The sequence below is a fragment of the Anomaloglossus baeobatrachus genome, chromosome 3 (genome assembly GCF_048569485.1).
Source record: "Anomaloglossus baeobatrachus isolate aAnoBae1 chromosome 3, aAnoBae1.hap1, whole genome shotgun sequence".
NCBI classification, from domain to species: Eukaryota; Metazoa; Chordata; class Amphibia; order Anura; family Aromobatidae; genus Anomaloglossus; species Anomaloglossus baeobatrachus.
Window position 1 is genome coordinate 19,450,584 of NC_134355.1, and position 20,794 is coordinate 19,471,377.

The 20,794-nt window shown below is 40.2% G+C and overlaps 1 protein-coding gene across 4 annotated transcripts in view; it reads left to right on the forward strand.

Annotated features, from left to right (window-relative positions):
• The window catches only part of TOGARAM2 (TOG array regulator of axonemal microtubules 2), a 93,042-nt gene that overhangs the window by 67,259 nt on the left and 4,989 nt on the right, over positions 1-20,794 (forward strand). For 3 of the 4 annotated variants that reach the window (XM_075337930.1, XM_075337929.1, XM_075337931.1), the window contains 11 exons: positions 526-704; positions 1,254-1,294; positions 5,162-5,325; positions 7,715-7,841; positions 12,634-12,807; positions 16,915-17,053; positions 17,170-17,275; positions 17,587-17,822; positions 17,928-18,086; positions 19,778-19,895; positions 20,233-20,351. In XM_075337930.1, the coding sequence (XP_075194045.1) occupies positions 526-704; positions 1,254-1,294; positions 5,162-5,325; positions 7,715-7,841; positions 12,634-12,807; positions 16,915-17,053; positions 17,170-17,275; positions 17,587-17,822; positions 17,928-18,086; positions 19,778-19,895; positions 20,233-20,351 (1,562 nt within the window). The remainder of the gene's footprint in view (positions 1-525; positions 705-1,253; positions 1,295-5,161; positions 5,326-7,714; positions 7,842-12,633; positions 12,808-16,914; positions 17,054-17,169; positions 17,276-17,586; positions 17,823-17,927; positions 18,087-19,777; positions 19,896-20,232; positions 20,352-20,794) is intronic. The other variant, XM_075337932.1, reaches the window with a different exon arrangement.

The window sequence follows — 20,794 nt, forward strand, 5'->3', positions numbered from 1 at the left end:
CGGGACCACCAAAATCCCCTACCCACGGAGAGGCAAATCAACAACTGGCTGCTCCATACCACACTCCCGGGCTCCCCAGACAGAGCAGCGGTGGTGTTCACTTAATCACCACAACCGTGGGTGGCGTCACGGACAATAAACTATCCCGAATCCCAATCCCCTTTCACTCACGGGCGAGGAGCGCCGCTCGAGTCCCCGGGATCCGGCCCATCGATCGAGCCACCGAGCAGCAGCAGGCCGCAGCAGCCGCAGCGGCAGCCGGACCCGAGCAATGGCAGAGCGCGGCGTCCCCTCCTCCGCCTGCGACATTTCTACAAATAATGAAGGTACAGATAGGACTGTCCTCTTGATCACTTCCGATAAGTGATGTAGGTACAGGCTGCCCATCTCTCTATGTAGATGATGTAGATAGAGATAGCACTATAGCAGTGTCACACCAAATAAATAATGTAGGCACAGATAGTACTGCCTTACTGCCAAATCTGTCTCTAAATAGCTCTCTTTCTCATTGCTTTATACTCACAGTCTCAACAACACGTGCGCTCTGGAGAGGATAAGAGTCGTAAGCCTCTTGGTGGGGTGGTGATTCCTCCCATAACTAAGTCTGGTGTTCCGGTAGAGCCGAATGGTCCAGCTCAAATCACTACTAACGGTCAACTGAGGAGATCTTCACCGGTCCCCAGACCAGGAGCCCAACAGAGAAGGTGACCGTCCGCCGAAAACAGGAGGCCATACTGCAAACATCCCATAACATCACCGTTTATGATTCTCTCCCATAATTCTTCATTTCTAACCGCTACTTTCTAAATTTCTGGGTGGGGCTTGTCAGTTGGCGGTTCATTTTCTTTTCCAGGCCGCTGGCACCTGCGTGGTATAGAGAATATATATAGAGTGAGAAAATATGTTCAAGGCCAATACTCATAGCCGGCGTGTTACCCGATAAGGGTCGCTCACCATGCCCATAATCATAGCCGTGTGTTACCCGATAAGGGGCGCTCACCGTGCCCATAATCATAAGTGGTTCTTTAGTCGTTTTGAGGGTTGTGGCCCCTTTAAGATTGGACCTTTTATAACTGCTCTTCCTAATAATGAAAACTGTATGTAGACGCCCTAAGATCTGCCACTGGGGGAAAATGGCTTCAAGCCTGACATGAGACTTAAAATTGTTTATTGATAAAAGTACGAATTAATATAGGGGTACACGGGGGTTCACTTTATTGTCTAGATTAACGCTGATATCATCTCTTCTACAGCAATATTCTGGAAGATGATGGAAAATGCACCAGGTCTATAGGTGAGTGGGTTAATGTATTACCATGTTTCTCTTCAGCTTTAGACTCCTGCAATTAAGAGACCTTTAGTGATAATATGGTCACATGACCGTCATGTCACTGAGGTCCTTAAGCAGTCTTACCATATTTGCATAGAAACACTGGGGCCCCTAGGAGATTGGGGGTCCTGTGAAATTATCTAGTTTGCTCTCCCATCCCCCTAATGCCAGTCCTGCATACCAGCCTGTCTCCTGTCCAGTTCTTTTAGACTCCTGCAATTAAGGACCTTTGGTTCAATCATGGTCACATGACTGTGAAGTCACCAAAGGTCCTTAAACAATTTTAACCTCCGAAATCAAATCAAATACCGCGGTCCCTAAGAGATTGGGGGTCCTGTGAAATTATCTAGTTTGCTCTCCCGTCCCCCTAATACCAGTCCTGCATACCAGCCTGTCTCCTGTCCAGTTCTTTTAGACTCCTGCAATTAAGAAACCTTTGGTCACATGACTGTGAAGTCACCAAAGGTCCTTAAACAATCTTAACCTGTAAATACAAACTTTGGGGACCCTGAGAAATTGCGTAGTTTGACTTCCCCTAACCCCGGCCCTGACTGTACCTAGGGCTTATTTGTGGAGAAGGGCTTACAGTATATTTCAAGCATAATCCACAAATCCTGTAAAATCATGCTTAGGCTTATTTCGGGGTATGTCTTATTTTTTTTGGGAGGGGGGGGGGACACAGTAGATTGTTTAAAGTCTGTGCATTTAAAGGGATTTATCAGAAGTTACAGTCAAAGAGATGAGTCTGATTTGGGAGCAAGAAGCTGTAGAGCATCCGGTTGTTATAAGGCACAGGAGAGGAGACAGGCTGCGCCCAGCGCAACAGCACTGGCGTTCTGCAAAATCAAGCCCACTGAAGACAGCAGCAGGGAGGATTGGTTGCTAATCAGTGGTAACTAACCTGTCGCTCTATAGCTTTAGTGAAACTACAACTCCCAGCAGGCTCTGATTGGCATCTTCTCACCCTGACCCTGGAAAGTGTTTGTGATCAGTCGCGGGGTAATTACTGGTTACACCTGAGCCGGGGAAGAATAGTTACAATGATTACAATAAAACAAAGTGGCAACATCTCCTGCGACACACTGTAACCAACATAATGAGATAATAAGCGGGAAACCTCTCCAAGAAGCCGCCGGGCACAATGGCGGCCTGACAATGGCGAAGGGATCATGTGACCAGCGCGGATATTCAGTTACCGCCATAAAAGGAATAGATTGTTACAAGAGCAAAAGCAGGAAGAACAGAGGAGGATCACGGCACCTATGGGGCTGGAAGCATCATGATCGAGCCTGCTAAAAAGATCAAGGTGAACCCTTCTGCGCAGTGTTATATATGGACGTATCTCTGATAGCTGTGTAGGCGCAAATCCCAAAAGAACAATGACACCTTTGTTTTAGAGATCTGATGTGCCAGTCATGAGAAATCAGGCTGAAAGTGCATTGGGGCGTGTCACTGTACTTGCACTGCTTTTTCCAAGTGCATTGACACGCCCCCAGTGCACCTCCAGGCTAATTTGCATATAGTTTATTGGACAGATTTCTCATGACTGTTAAATCAGATTTCTGCAAAAAAGGTATAATATATAAATAAATATATATATATATATACAGTCAGGGCCAGAAATATTTGGACAGTGACACAAGTTTTGTTATTTTAGCTGTTTACAAAAACATGTTCAGAAATACAATTCTATATATAATATGGGCTGAAAGTGCACACTCCCAGCTGCAATATGAGAGTTTTCACATCCAAATCGGAGAAAGGGTTTAGGAATCATAGCTCTGTAATGCATAGCCTCCTCTTTTTCAAGGGACCAAAAGTAATTGGACAAGGGACTCTAAGGGCTGCAATTAACTCTGAAGGCGTCTCCCTCGTTAACCTGTAATCAATGAAGTAGGTAAAAGGTCTGGGGTTGATTACAGGTGTGTGGTTTTGCATTTGGAAGCTATTGCTGTGACCAGACAACATGCGGTCTAAGGAACTCTCAATTGAGGTGAAGCAGAACATCCTGAGGCTGAAAAAAAAGAATCCATCAGAGAGATAGCAGACATGCTTGGAGTAGCAAAATCAACAGTCGGGTACATTCTGAGAAAAAAGGAATTGACTAGTGAGCTTGGGAACTCAAAAAGGCCTGGGCGTCCACGGATGACAACAGTGGTGGATGATCGCCGCATACTTTCTTTGGTGAAGAAGAACCCGTTCACAACATCAACTGAAGTCCAGAACACTCTCAGTGAAGTAGGTGTATCTGTCTCTAAGTCAACAGTAAAGAGAAGACTCCATGAAAGTAAATACAAAGGGTTCACATCTAGATGCAAACCATTCATCAATTCCAAAAATAGACAGGCCAGAGTTACATTTGCTGAAAAACACCTCATGAAGCCAGCTCAGTTCTGGAAAAGTATTCTATGGACAGATGAGACCAAGATCAACCTGTACCAGAATGATGGGAAGAAAAAAGTTTGGAGAAGAAAGGGAACGGCACATGATCCAAGGCACACCACATCCTCTGTAAAACATGGTGGAGGCAACGTGATGGCATGAGCATGCATGGCTTTCAATGGCACTGGGTCACTTGTGTTTATTGATGACATAACAGCAGACAAGAGTAGCCGGATGAATTCTGAAGTGTACCGGGATATACTTTCAGCCCAGATTCAGCCAAATGCCGCAAAGTTGATCGGACGGCGCTTTCATAGTACAGATGGACAATGACCCCAAGCATACAGCCAAAGCTACCCAGGAGTTCATGAGTGCAAAAAAGTGGAACATTCTGCAATGGCCAAGTCAATCACCAGATCTTAACCCAATTGAGCATGCATTTCACTTGCTCAAATCCAGACTTAAGACGGAAAGACCCACAAACAAGCAAGACCTGAAGGCTGCGGCTGTAAAGGCCTGGCAAAGCATTAAGAAGGAGGAAACCCAGCGTTTGGTGATGTCCATGGGTTCCAGACTTAAGGCAGTGATTGCCTCCAAAGGATTCGCAACAAAATATTGAAAATAAAAATATTTTGTTTGGGTTTGGTTTATTTGTCCAATTACTTTTGACCTCCTAAAATGTGGAGTGTTTGTAAAGAAATGTGACAATTCCTACAATTTCTATCAGATATTTTTGTTCAAACCTTCAAATTAAACGTTACAATCTGCACTTGAATTCTGTTGTAGAGGTTTCATTTCAAATCCAATGTGGTGGCATGCAGAGCCCAACTCGCCAAAATTGTGTCACTGTCCAAAGATTTCTGGACCTAACTGTATATATATATATATATATATATATAATATATATATGTTCCATAGCTATACCACTACTTCCATATATCTGCAGTGACATCTTCCGGTCGTCCTCCTTTAGCCCCTTAATGGAGGAAGAGCCATTCAAATGCAGAGCAGGCTCCACAGCTGAGCCCACTCCATGCAGCATGGGTGCCAGCAGTGGAATACAGCCGGCAGTAACAACTAATCCAATCTGAGCTAGCGCCAGTTGCATCAGCTTAACCTCTTAGGTGCCATTGTCAAGCATGTTAGTCAGTGGCATAACTTGAAGCTTATGAACCCCAATGGGAAAGCTCCAATGGGGCCCCCAATTATTGCAAGGCTTTGAAAGCATTGGTCTTAGGCCAAAGGGACTTGTTAGCCCCCCTAAGCTCCAGGGCCCGGGTACGATTGTATCCCCTGCCTTTATTGTAGTTACGTCACTGGTGTTGGTGGTATTTACCAATCTTTAAGATAACGGCCATCAGATATGAATGGACGGGGTCACAGCTGTGACCATTGGGCTCTGCAGGGGCGGGGAGGTCCGCTTATAATAATGCACATTGTATCCCCCAGCAGACCCTCATCACACAGACATCAGAGCCATGAAAGATATGGAAGCCACCTTGGAACTGGGCCTTTCAAAAACGATCCTATCATCTGCAGCCAAAGACACTGATGACACGCCACTACCCCAGCTAGTCAAGGAAGACGAGGAAGGGAAGGAAAACAATGCTCGGGTAGGCGAGAATCCTCTGCAATACAAGGTCAAAAATGGAGCAGTGTATTCAGCATATGGGGAATATGCAGAATGAATGCAGTACCGACTGTGACCACAAGAGGCCTACCTGCAGTTGTTTTAGCTTTTTTTTAATTTATGCTTCCGTGTAGTGTGTGTGTGTGTGTGTGTGTGTGTGTGTGTGTGTGTGTGTGTGTGTGTGTGTGTGTGTGTATATATATATATATATAATATATATATATATATAATATATACACCGCACATCTGTCATGGGTCATTTCCACTATTGCAGTAAATAGAGCTGAGGTGCAGTACCACAGACATCCTGTGGACAGGGGTGGCACTGCTCCTGGAAGAAAACAGACACACAGTGATGGCCAATCGTGTTGGCATCCTTGAAATTGTCACAGAAAGCGAAATATTCCTCCCATATAATTATTGCAATCACATGTTCTTTTATATACTGTACATGTTTATTTCCTTTGTGTGTATTGGAACAAAACAAAACAACAAAAAAAAAAGAAAATAAAAGGCAAATTGGACAAATTTTCACACAAAACCCCCAAAATTATTCCAGGCAAAATTGTTGTCCCCTTTAACTTAATATTTGGTTCCTCGCCCTTTGGAATTAATCCCTTCCATCAGTTGCCTCCTATCCCCATCCATAGCTTCTTCCTCCTGTCACCTGGAATCTCGGACTCTTCTTTATAAACGTCTCCAGGTCTCTCATATCTGAAGACATCTTCTCTTCTCCCAAATTTCAGATCTCTCCTCAGGTGACAATGGGATTTAGATTCGGACTCATTGCAGCAACTGCAGATCTCTCCAGCGCTTTGTTTCCATCCATTTCTGGGGGCTTTTTGAAGTGTTTGGGGTGATTGTCCTGCTGGAAGACCCCTGACTTAGGACTATACCTATACTATAGCTTTCTGACACAGGGCACTACATTGGGACCCAAAATCCTTTGGTAATCTTCAGATTTCATGATGTCTTGCACACGTCAAGGCCCCCAGTGCCAGAGACGGCAAAATAACCAAAATATCTCTGACCTCCACCATGTATGACTGTAGGTGCTGTGCTCTTTACTTTGTAGGCCTCATTCTGTAAACAGTAGCATGATTTGCTTTACCATAAAGTTCTATCTTAATTTTAACTGTCCAATAGAGAGTTTCCCAGCAGGATTATAGTTACTTACATACATTTTGGCTTTTTTTCTTTCTCTTTGTCAGCAGTGGGGTCCTCTTGGGTCTCCTCCATAGCGTTTCATTTCACTCAGATGTGAATCAACCAAAGTAGAAGGAAAGCCGAGCACTAACTTCCTGCTAGTAATCACTGCACCTCATTCACCTGCCTCGATGAACAGACTTTTAACTCCTGGGTATGAGTCTGCAACTGGCGGTGCAACTTCAAAGAGTAATCATATAACAAGTGACATGAAAAATGTGAGGATGGAAGGCACTCACTAGTTTATCTTGCAGAAAAATTCAGATTTATTCTTTTTTCTAGAAGGAAAAACATCCTAGGAAGGAGGGTGAGAGGGAGACACGGAGCACACAGACGACAGCTGTTTCGCATCGGCAGCCGGCGCTTTGACAAGTTTGCGCTGACACTGATGCCCCTGATCCTGCAGGATGCCTTTATTTTCTTTGGATCTTGATTGGGGCTTTTCCACCATCCTGACTATCCTGCGTTACAACCTTCCATCAGTTTTTCTCCGCAGTCCACGTCCAGGAAGATTAGCTACAGTACCATGGGTGGGAAACGTCTTATGTTGCGCACCGTGGACAAAGGAACATCAAGATCTCTGGAGATGGACTTGTAACCTTGAGATTGTTAATATTTTTCAATAATTTTGGTTCTCAAGTCCTCAGACAGTTCTCTTCTCCTCTCCATGCTTAGTGTGGCGCACACAGACACACAAAACAAATATTTAGTTAACTTCTCCCCTTTTTATCTGGTTTTGGGTGTGATTTTCATATTGCCCACACCTGTTACTTGTCACAGGTGAGTTTGAAAGAGCATCACATCCTGGAAACATAAATGTTTAACCACAATTTTCATAAAGCGCCAACACTTATGTGCAGACCATTTTTAAGGTTTTGTGTGAAATTATGTCCAATTTGCCTTTTTTCTTAGTTTTTTTTTTGTGTTGTTCCAATACACAAAGGAAATAATCATGTGTAATTACAATAATGCTCTGGAAGAAATACTTCATTATCTGGAACAATTTTAATGATGTCAACATTTTCGGACACAACGTGTATTTTATAATTCTGGATAATCTATTTTTTAACAGAATATTTCTTTTTTGTTTTTTTAGAATTTTCACTTCTATTTTTAAAGGTAATATTTTCAGACAGTTAAATGTTAACTACAATAAATCATTTCAGATTATCTTCACAATATCAAAGTCTGCGCAAGACAAGATGAGACAAAAACAGCAGGAGATCGAAAACATCCGACATGAGAAAAAGAGAAGCCAGCAGCAATTATGGGACAAAGGACTGGAGTCTGAAGGTCAGAACTGTATATACAAATATAGAGCAGGCCGGTATAACCTGGGCATCTCCTGTATATAATTATATATGTACAGCCGGTATAACCTGGGCATCTCCTGTATATAATTATATATGTACAGCTGGTATAACCTGGGCATCTCCTGTATATAATTATATATGTACAGCCGGTATAACCTGGGCATCTCCTGTATATAATTATATATGTACAGCCGGTATAACCTGGGCATCTCCTGTATATAATTATATATGTACAGCTGGTATAACCTGGGCATCTCCTGTATATAATTATATATGTACAGCTGGTATAACCTGGGCATCTCCTGTATATAATTATATATGTACAGCCGGTATAACCTGGGCATCTCCTGTATATAATTATATATGTACAGCCGGTATAACCTGGGCATCTCCTGTATATAATTATATATGTACAGCCGGTATAACCCGGGCATCTCCTGTATATAATTATATATGTACAGCCGGTATAACCTGGGCATCTCCTGTATGTAATTATATATGTACAGCCGGTATAACCTGGGCATCTCCTGTATGTAATTATATATGTACAGCCGGTATAACCTGGGCATCTCCTGTATATAATTATATATGTACAGCTGGTATAACCCGGGCATCTCCTGTATATAATTATGTATGTACAGCCGGTATAACCTGGGCATCTCCTGTATATAATTATATATGTACAGCTGGTATAACCTGGGCATCTCCTGTATATAATTATATATGTACAGCCGGTATAACCTGGACATCTCCTGTATATAATTATACATGTACAGCTGGTATAACCTGGGCATCTCCTGTATATAATTATATATGTACAGCTGGTATAACCTGGGCATCTCCTGTATATAATTATATATGTACAGCTGGTATAACCTGGGCATCTCCTGTATATAATTATATATGTACAGCCGGTATAACCTGGACATCTCCTGTATATAATTATACATGTACAGCTGGTATAACCTGGGCATCTCCTGTATATAATTATATATGTACAGCCGGTATAACCCGGGCATCTCCTGTATATAATTATATATGTACAGCTGGTATAACCTGGACATCTCCTGTATATAATTATATATGTACAGCTGGTATAACCTGGACATCTCCTGTATATAATTATATATGTACAGCCGGTATAACCCGGGCATCTCCTGTATATAATTATATATGTACAGCCGGTATATCCTGAGCATCTCCTGTATATAATTATATATGTACAGCCGGTATAACCTGGGCATCTCCTGTATATAATTATATATGTACAGCCGCTATAACCTGGGCATCCCCTGTATATAATTATATATGTACAGCCGCTATAACCTGGGCATCTCCTGTATATAATTATACATGTACAGCTGGTATAACCTGGGCATCTCCTGTATATAATTATACATGTACAGCTGGTATAACCTGGGCATCTCCTGTATATAATTATACATGTACAGCTGGTATAACCTGGGCATCTCCTGTATATAATTATACATGTACAGCTGGTATAACCTGGGCATCTCCTGTATATAATTATACATGTACAGCTGGTATAACCTGGGCATCTCCTGTATATAATTATATATGTACAGCTGATATAACCTGGGCATCTCCTGCATATAATTATATATGTACAGCTGGTATAACCTGGACATCTCCTGTACATAATTATATATGTACAGCTGGTATAACCTGGGCATCTCCTGTATATAATTATATATGTACAACCTGTATAACCTGGGCATCTCCTGTATATAATTATATATGTACAGCCGGTATAACCTGGGCATCTCCTGTATATAATAATATATGTACAGCCGGTATAACCTGGGCATCTCCTGTATATAATTATAAATGTACAGCCGGTATAACCTGGGCATCTCCTGTATATAATAATATATGTACAGCCGGTATAACCTGGACATCTCCTGTATATAATTATATATGTACAGCTGGTATAACCTGGGCATCTCCTGTATATAATTATATATGTACAGCCGGTATAACCTGGGCACCTCCTGTATATATTTATATATGTACAGCTGGTATAACCTGGGCATCTCCTGTATATAATTATATATGTACAGCCGGTATAACCTGGGCATCTCCTGTATATAATTATATATGTACAGCCGCTATAACCTGGACATCTCCTGTATATAATTATATATGTACAGCTGGTATAACCTGGGCATCTCCTGTATATAATTATATATGTACAGCTGGTATAACCTGGGCATCTCCTGCATATAATTATATATGTACAGCTGGTATAACCTGGGCATCTCCTGTATATAATTATATATGTACAACCTGTATAACCTGGGCATCTCCTGTATATAATTATATATGTACAGCCGGTATAACCTGGGCATCTCCTGTATATAATTATAAATGTACAGCCGGTATAACCTGGGCATCTCCTGTATATAATAATATATGTACAGCCGGTATAACCTGGACATCTCCTGTATATAATTATATATGTACAGCTGGTATAACCTGGGCATCTCCTGTATATAATTATATATGTACAGCCGGTATAACCTGGGCACCTCCTGTATATATTTATATATGTACAGCTGGTATAACCTGGGCATCTCCTGTATATAATTATATATGTACAGCCGGTATAACCTGGGCATCTCCTGTATATAATTATATATGTACAGCCGCTATAACCTGGACATCTCCTGTATATAATTATATATGTACAGCTGGTATAACCTGGGCATCTCCTGTATATAATTATATATGTACAGCCGGTATAACCTGGGCATCTCCTATATATAATTATATATGTACAGCTGGTATAACCCGGGCATCTCCTGTATATAATTATATATGTACAGCTGGTATAACCTGGGCATCTCCTGCATATAATTATATATGTACAGCTGGTATAACCTGGGCATCTCCTGTATATAATTATATATGTACAACCTGTATAACCTGGGCATCTCCTGTATATAATTATATATGTACAGCCGGTATAACCTGGGCATCTCCTGTATATAATAATATATGTACAGCCGGTATAACCTGGGCATCTCCTGTATATAATTATAAATGTACAGCCGGTATAACCTGGGCATCTCCTGTATATAATAATATATGTACAGCCGGTATAACCTGGACATCTCCTGTATATAATTATATATGTACAGCTGGTATAACCTGGGCATCTCCTGTATATAATTATATATGTACAGCCGGTATAACCTGGGCACCTCCTGTATATATTTATATATGTACAGCTGGTATAACCTGGGCATCTCCTGTATATAATTATATATGTACAGCTGGTATAACCTGGACATCTCCTGTATATAATTATATATGTACAGCCGGTATAACCTGGGCATCTCCTGTATATAATTATATATGTACAGCCGCTATAACCTGGACATCTCCTGTATATAATTATATATGTACAGCTGGTATAACCTGGGCATCTCCTGTATATAATTATATATGTACAGCTGGTATAACCTGGGCATCTCCTGTATATAATTATATATGTACAGCCGCTATAACCTGGACATCTCCTGTATATAATTATATATGTACAGCCGCTATAACCTGGGCATCTCCTGTATATAATTATATATGTACAGCCGGTATAACCTGGGCATCTCCTGTATATAATTATATATGTACAGCCGGTATAACCTGGGCATCTCCTGTATATAATTATACATGTACAGCCGGTATAACCTGGGCATCTCCTGTATATAATTATATATGTACAGCCGGTATAACCTGGGCATCTCCTGTATATAATTATACATGTACAGCCGGTATAACCTGGGCATCTCCTGTATATAATTATATATGTACAGCTGGTATAGCCCGGGCATCTCCTGTATATAATTATATATGTACAGCCGGTATAACCTGGGCATCTCCTGTATATAATTATATATGTACAGCCGCTATAACCTGGACATCTCCTGTATATAATTATATATGTACAGCCGGTATAACCTGGACATCTCTTGTATATAATTATATATGTACAGCCGGTATAACCTGGGTATCTCCTGTATATAATTATATATGTACAGCCGGTATAACCTGGGCATCTCCTGTATATAATTATATATGTACAGCCGGTATAACCTGGGCATCTCCTGTATATAATTATATATGTACAGCTGGTATAACCTGGGCATCTCCTGTATATAATTATATATGTACAGCCGGTATAACCTGGGCATCTCCTGTATATAATTATATATGTACAGCCGGTATAACCTGGGCATCTCCTGTATATAATTATATATGTACAGCCGGTATAACCTGGGCATCTCCTGTATATAATTATATATGTACAGCCGGTATAACCTGGGCATCTCCTGTATATAATTATATATGTACAGCCGGTATAACCTGGGCATCTCCTGTATATAATTATATATGTACAGCCGGTATAACCTGGGCATCTCCTGTATATAATTATATATGTACAGCCGGTATAACCTGGGCATCTCCTGTATATAATTATATATGTACAGCCGGTATAACCTGGGCATCTCCTGTATATAATTATATATGTACAGCCGGTATAACCTGGGCATCTCCTGTATATAATTATATATGTACAGCTGGTTTAACCTGGGCATCTCCTGTATATAATTCTATATGTACAGCTGGTTTAACCTGGGCATCTCCTGTATATAATTCTATATATACACCTGGTATAACCTAAGTTTCTTCTGTAGATTATGCATCTTATTATATATAGTGATAACTAATATGTATTTACATTTTCACAGACTTGGGTAGCATTACCTCATTCAGTCTGAGTGGAATTAGCACAGTTCCTATCACCTCAGAAAAAAGGCGAGCACAGAATACAAGCCTAAATAAATGGGTGAGCCGCCCCTCTCTGCCCAGCATCCCCACTGTGAAGCAGGAGGACGCCAACAGTGATTTTCGACATTCATCAGGTACATCTGATCTTAATTCTTACCAATTTTGAACTTGAAAGTTACTTATAAGCTTGGTGTATTCTTCTAGAAAGCAGTATTACGATAGTTATATTCTTGTACATAGGAGCAGTATTATAGTAGTTATATTCTTGTACATAGGGAGCAGTATTATAGTAGTTATATTCTTGTACATAGGGGGCAGTATTATAGTAGTTATATTCTTGTACATAGGGGCTGTATTATAGTAGTTATATTCTTGTACATAGGGGCAGTATTATAGTAGTTATATTCTTGTACATAGGGGCTGTATTATAGTAGTTATATTCTTGTACATAGGGACAGTATTATAGTAGTTATATTCTTGTACATAGGGGCTGTATTATAGTAGTTATATTCTTGTACATAGGGGCAGTATTATAGTAGTTATATTCTTGTACATAGGAGCAGTATTATAGTAGTTATATTCTTGTACATAGGGGCAGTATTATAGTAGTTATATTCTTGTACATAGGTGCAATATTATAGTAGTTATATTCTTGTACATAGAGGCAGTATTATAGTAGTTATATTCTTGTACATAGGGGCAGTATTATAGTAGTTATATTCTTGTACATAGGTGCAATATTATAGTAGTTATATTCTTGTATATAGGGGCAGTATTATAGTAGTTATATTCTTGTACATAGAGGCAGTATTATAGTAGTTATATTCTTGTACATAGGGGCAGTATTATAGTAGTTATATTCTTGTACATAGAGGGCAGTATTATAGTAGTTATATTCTTGTACATAGGGGGCAGTATTATAGTAGTTATATTCTTGTACATAGGGGCAGTATTATAGTAGTTATATTCTTATACATAGGAGGTAGTATTATAGTAGTTATATTCTTGTACATAGGGGCAGTATTATAGTAGTTATATTCTTGTACATAGGGGGCAGTATTATAGTAGTTATTTTCTTGTACATAGTGGCAGTATTATTGTAGTTATATTCTTGTACATAGGAGCAGTATTATAGTAGTTATATTCTTGTACATAGGAGCAGTATTATAGTAGTTATATTCCTGTACATAGAGGCAGTATTATAGTAGTTATATTCTTGTACATAGTGGCAGTATTATTGTAGTTATATTCTTGTACATAGGAGCAGTATTATAGTAGTTATATTCCTGTACATAGAGGCAGTATTATAGTAGTTATATTCTTGTACATAGTGGCAGTATTATTGTAGTTATATTCCTGTACATAGGAGCAGTATTATAGTAGTTATATTCTTGTACATAGGGGGCAGTATTATAGTAGTTATTTTCTTGTACATAGTGGCAGTATTATTGTAGTTATATTCTTGTACATAGGAGCAGTATTATAGTAGTTATATTCTTGTACATAGGAGCAGTATTATAGTAGTTATATTCTTGTACATAGGAGCAGTATTATAGTAGTTATATTCTTGTACATAGGAGCAGTATTATAGTAGTTATATTCTTGTACATGGGGGCAGTATTATAGTAGTTATATTCTTGTACATAGGAGCAGTATTATAGTAGTTATATTCTTGTACATAGGGGGCAGTATTATAGTAGTTATATTCTTTTACATAGAGGGCAGTATTATAGTAGTTTATTCTTGTACATAGGGGGCAGTATTATAGTAGTTATATTCTTGTACATAGGGGCAGTATTATAGTAGTTATATTCCTGTACATAGGGGCAGTATTATAGTAGTTATATTCTTGTACATAGGAGCAGTATTATAGTAGTTATATTCTTGTACATAGGGGCAGTATTATAGTAGTTATATTCTTGTACATAGGGGCAGTATTATAGTAGTTATATTCTTATACATAGGGGGTAGTATTATAGTAGTTATATTCTTGTACATAGGGGCAGTATTATAGTAGTTATATTCTTGTACATAGGGGGCAGTATTATAGTAGTTATTTTCTTGTACATAGTGGCAGTATTATTGTAGTTATATTCTTGTACATAGGAGCAGTATTATAGTAGTTATATTCTTGTACATAGGAGCAGTATTATAGTAGTTATATTCCTGTACATAGAGGCAGTATTATAGTAGTTATATTCTTGTACATAGTGGCAGTATTATTGTAGTTATATTCTTGTACATAGGAGCAGTATTATAGTAGTTATATTCCTGTACATAGAGGCAGTATTATAGTAGTTATATTCTTGTACATAGTGGCAGTATTATTGTAGTTATATTCCTGTACATAGGAGCAGTATTATAGTAGTTATATTCTTGTACATAGGGGGCAGTATTATAGTAGTTATTTTCTTGTACATAGTGGCAGTACTATTGTAGTTATATTCTTGTACATAGGAGCAGTATTATAGTAGTTATATTCTTGTACATAGGAGCAGTATTATAGTAGTTATATTCTTGTACATAGGAGCAGTATTATAGTAGTTATATTCTTGTACATAGGAGCAGTATTATAGTAGTTATATTCTTGTACATGGGGGCAGTATTATAGTAGTTATATTCTTGTACATAGGAGCAGTATTATAGTAGTTATATTCTTGTACATAGGGGGCAGTATTATAGTAGTTATATTCTTTTACATAGAGGGCAGTATTATAGTAGTTTATTCTTGTACATAGGGGGCAGTATTATAGTAGTTATATTCTTGTACATAGGGGCAGTATTATAGTAGTTATATTCCTGTACATAGGGGCAGTATTATAGTAGTTATATTCTTGTACATAGGAGCAGTATTATAGTAGTTATATTCTTGTACATAGGGGCAGTATTATAGTAGTTATATTCTTGTACATAGGGGCAGTATTATAGTAGTTATATTCTTATACATAGGGGGTAGTATTATAGTAGTTATATTCTTGTACATAGGGGCAGTATTATAGTAGTTATATTCTTGTACATAGGGGGCAGTATTATAGTAGTTATTTTCTTGTACATAGTGGCAGTATTATTGTAGTTATATTCTTGTACATAGGAGCAGTATTATAGTAGTTATATTCTTGTACATAGGAGCAGTATTATAGTAGTTATATTCCTGTACATAGAGGCAGTATTATAGTAGTTATATTCTTGTACATAGTGGCAGTATTATTGTAGTTATATTCTTGTACATAGGAGCAGTATTATAGTAGTTATATTCCTGTACATAGAGGCAGTATTATAGTAGTTATATTCTTGTACATAGTGGCAGTATTATTGTAGTTATATTCCTGTACATAGAGGCAGTATTATAGTAGTTATATTCTTGTACATAGTGGCAGTATTATTGTAGTTATATTCTTGTACATAGGAGCAGTATTATAGTAGTTATATTCCTGTACATAGAGGCAGTATTATAGTAGTTATATTCTTGTACATAGTGGCAGTATTATAGTAGTTATATTCCTGTACATAGAGGCAGTATTATAGTAGTTATATTCTTGTACATAGTGGCAGTATTATTGTAGTTATATTCTTGTACATAGGAGCAGTATTATAGTAGTTATATTCCTGTACATAGAGGCAGTATTATAGTAGTTATATTCTTGTACATAGTGGCAGTATTATTGTAGTTATATTCCTGTACATAGGAGCAGTATTATAGTAGTTATATTCTTGTACATAGGGGGCAGTATTATAGTAGTTATTTTCTTGTACATAGTGGCAGTACTATTGTAGTTATATTCTTGTACATAGGAGCAGTATTATAGTAGTTATATTCTTGTACATAGGAGCAGTATTATAGTAGTTATATTCTTGTACATAGGAGCAGTATTATAGTAGTTATATTCTTGTACATAGGAGCAGTATTATAGTAGTTATATTCTTGTACATGGGGGCAGTATTATAGTAGTTATATTCTTGTACATAGGAGCAGTATTATAGTAGTTATATTCTTGTACATGGGGCAGTATTATAGTAGTTATATTCTTGTACATAGGAGCAGTATTATAGTAGTTATATTCTTGTACATAGGAGCAGTATTATAGTAGTTATATTCTTGTACATAGGGGCAGTATTATAGTAGTTATATTCTTGTACATAGGGGCAGTATTATAGTAGCTGTATTCTTGTCAGTATGAGCGGTATTGCGGTATATGTATCAGTCAGGCAGATATATTGATTTATGGTGTTTTTATATACAGCATACTCTTTACCTGCCACCTTTTTGGATTGCTTTGACTGGGACTCTGATTCGGAGAATGGGGGTCCTGGTTTGGGGCCGATGTCTCATCCAGAGCAGGGGTTGTTGGAGGCTGTAAAGTGGCTGAATAACAAGGACTGGTGAGCGCTTCCTTCCACTTCAGCTGTTTCTTCCCCGCTCCTCATCACTCGTATACCCCAGTATATAGTGTATATAGTGTATATAGCCTCATTCTACAGTTGCTCTGACCCCGCAGGGAACAGAAGGAGAAGGGTCTGGTGAGTGTGCGGTGTCTGGCGTCCTGGCATCCGGAGGTGCTATTCTCCAGGCTTCATGACGTCAGTATAGCGGTGACCAGAGAGGTAAGAGGATTGCTACCAATATAGATAATGGAACTAATAGAATTGTGGGAGATTATTACCGATTCGCCATTGAAATGCAGGACATGGCCGGTCCTACGGAGACGGATGCTCGTTATAGCCGCATTACAGGAAGAAGAAACCCTTAAAATTCCCCCAAAACTCTATTTGTCGATCGTTTTTTGCATCAGATATTTCCTGGAATGCATTTGTTGTTATGAAAATTGTAAAAAATATGATATTAAATTCAATCAATATATGTCACTCTTCATAAAAAAAATGAATCCTGAATAAATTGCCGTATTTACCGTCAGGTGAACAATTTACGGTCCAAGGTCTCCCGTCACGCCATCAGGACCCTGGCCGACCTATTCAAAGCCCTCCGAAGAAACATGGACCCAGAAGTGGAGGAGATCTCCCGGGTCCTGCTGCACAAGATCGGGGACTCCAACGACTTCATCCGGGACGAGTCGGATAAGTCTCTGGGGGTCATGGTGGAGTATGTCAGCCCATCAAAGGTGCTCGGGGCGCTGATCGCGGGGGGCATCAGGTGGGTGCAGCGTCTATGGTGGGATCTGTTGGCTGCCAGCTGAGGTGTGTAGTTCCCCTTTTAAAACATTTGATTTCTTGTCTTTTGTTTCGTTCCTTTCTGCAGCCACAGGAACAGCTCGGTGAGAAGGTGCGCAGCGAAGCATCTCCTGGCGGTGGTGGAGCAGCTGGCGGCCGACAAACTGCTGTCAGGGTCTCGAGACAGCACAGACGCCTTCCTCAGGACCCTCGTAAAACTGGTGCAGGACCCACAGCAGGACACCAGGTACCCGACATGCACATGCATATAATCAGTGGCGTAACTAGAGTCCGATGGGCCCCACTGCAAAGTTTGATCCGCCTTCCCTCCCCCCCCCATTTGGGCCATTGTAGCATTCGAAATCCTGTAAAGACATACGAGTTGCCCCCCCCCCATTCCCTTAATTGTGTATTAATGACATCCCCCGTCCTGTACTTATCTCCCCCATCCTGGACCACTTCCTGGTAAATATGTCCCCCATCCCGATGTATGATCTCATCACTACTATATGCGGGTATATATGTCCAAGTCATGTCTCCATCCTTGTATATATGCCCCCATCGTGGCCCCATTCTGGTATATGTCCCAATACTGGTATATATGGCTCCATCATGGTATATATGACCCCATCATATCCCCATCCTGGTATATACAGCCACATCATGTCCCATCCTGGTATATAGCCCCATCCTAGTATATGTCCCCATCCTGGCCACATCCTGGTATATAGCCCCATCCCAGTATATGTCCCCATCCTGGCCACATCCTGGTATATAGCCCCATCCTAGTATATGTCCCCATCCTGGCCACATCCTGGTATAAAGCTCCATCCTGATATGTCCCAATCATGTCCCTATCCTGGTATATAGCTTCATTATGTCCCCATCCTGGTATATATGGCCACAGTATGTCCCCATCCTGGTATATAACCCCATCCTAGTATATGTCCCCATTCTTGCCACATCCTTGTATATAGCCCCAACCTAGTATATGTCCCCATCCTTGTCACATCCTGGTATATAGCCCCATCCTAGTATATGTCTCCATCCTGGCCACATCCTGGTATAAAGCCCCATCCTGATATGTCCCCATCCTTGTCACATCCTGGTATATAGCCCCATCCTAGTATATGTCTCCTTCCTGGCCACATCCTGGTATAAAGCCCCATCCTGATATGTCCCAATCATGTCCCCATCCTGGTGTATAACTTCATTATGTCCCCATCCTGGTATATATGGCCACATTATGTCCCCATCCTGGTATATAACCCCATCATGACCCCATCCTGGTATATAGCCCCATCCTGGTATATATGGCCACATCATGTCCACATCTTGGTATATAGCCCCATCTTGGTATATGTCCCCATCCTGGTATATATGGCCAAATCATGTCCCCATCATGGTAACTATGATCCCCAGCATGCCACACACAGTAACAAAAAAAAAAAAATAACACTCATCTTGTCACCGCTCCTTTGATGTCGTCCTGTGGCACTGGCATTTCGGCAACTGACCAGCATATAAGCAGTGAAGCGCATGATGTCACTGTCATGTGCGCCCACTTACAGTGCTGTCAGCTATGCCGGCATGTTCTCTGCTCCCCATGCCCAGGATTATGGTCATGAGGAGCAGTGAATATTCACAGCCTTAATCGGCAGCCGGCACATCGCAGTGCAGGGACTCGACAGGTCTCTGTGCTGCAATGTATTTCAGCTGGATGCGTGCCCTTGGACGCACATCTAAATGTATATTTTTTTTTAAATATCTAGAAAATCATGTATCATTTCCTTTACACTTAATAAATACTTGCTACTTTACGTTTGTGGGTGTAACGTGAAAAAAATGTCTAAAAGTTGACTGGGTATGAATACTTTCTCAAGGCATTGTAATGGAGCTGTGATACTGGAGTCTTACCCTCGTATTCTGCTGTTTCAGATTTTATGGGCGACGGATGTTCGGCTTAGTCATGACACACCCTAAATTCGAGCAGCAGATGGAGCGCTTGATCCCGTCACATGACCTGCGGGAACTTATCGCCACGGTTAAACAAAAAGTAGGTATGGTTGTGACGGAGTGATGGACACAGTGCCTGTCTTATAATGCTCCCTGGGTGGATGTGGCTGTCATAGTAGAAGTATATTATATACTGACAGTATATTACCTGGGAGAATGGAGAGAAGAGAGAGGAGAAGGAATGATATATATAAACTATGTAGCGTTCTGTGACCGGGTGACCAAAGGCAGATCTCCATACCCCCAACAATGGCCGACTATGGCAGCAACTTCCTGTGTCCAGAAAGAAGACAAGCTCCGGAGCACAGACTGGAATACTGTGTATAGAAGGGATTTGGGGCAAGAATCCACCTTAATGAAAATTCTACTTCTCACAGGAAGCGAACGACATTGTCTCTGACGTTCCATCTGCCAGGAGTCAGCGTCCTCTCCAGAAGGGCAGCGCGGCTGTGACTGCGGCTGTGAGAGGCCAGGAAACGCCAGACTCAGACCGGAGGTGAGAAGAAAGCTTGATTTTAGTTAACGGATTTGTAAAGATTTAATTCCTGCTCATAACTTGCAGTTGCCTTCCTGAAATACTCTGTGCTGCTGGGAGATCCTGCTCTTCCAACTAAGCAACTAGTAGTCAGTGACCTCCCGCGATATCATAATTTCACTCAATAATCTCTCCTGAAATACCTTGTGCTGCTGGGAGTCTTAGCTCCTTCCAGTAAGTAATACTCAGTAACCTTCCAAAAGATCATCATGCTCCCCTCCTGAAATACTCTGTGCTGCAGGGAGCACCTGCTCCTCCTACTAAGTAACTAGTAGTCATTGACCTCCCGCGATATCACCATATATCACTCAATAATCTGCCCTGAATACTCTGTGCAGCTGGGAGTCTTAGCTCATGCCAGTATGTAATACTCAGTGACCTCCCAAAAGATCATCATACTCCCC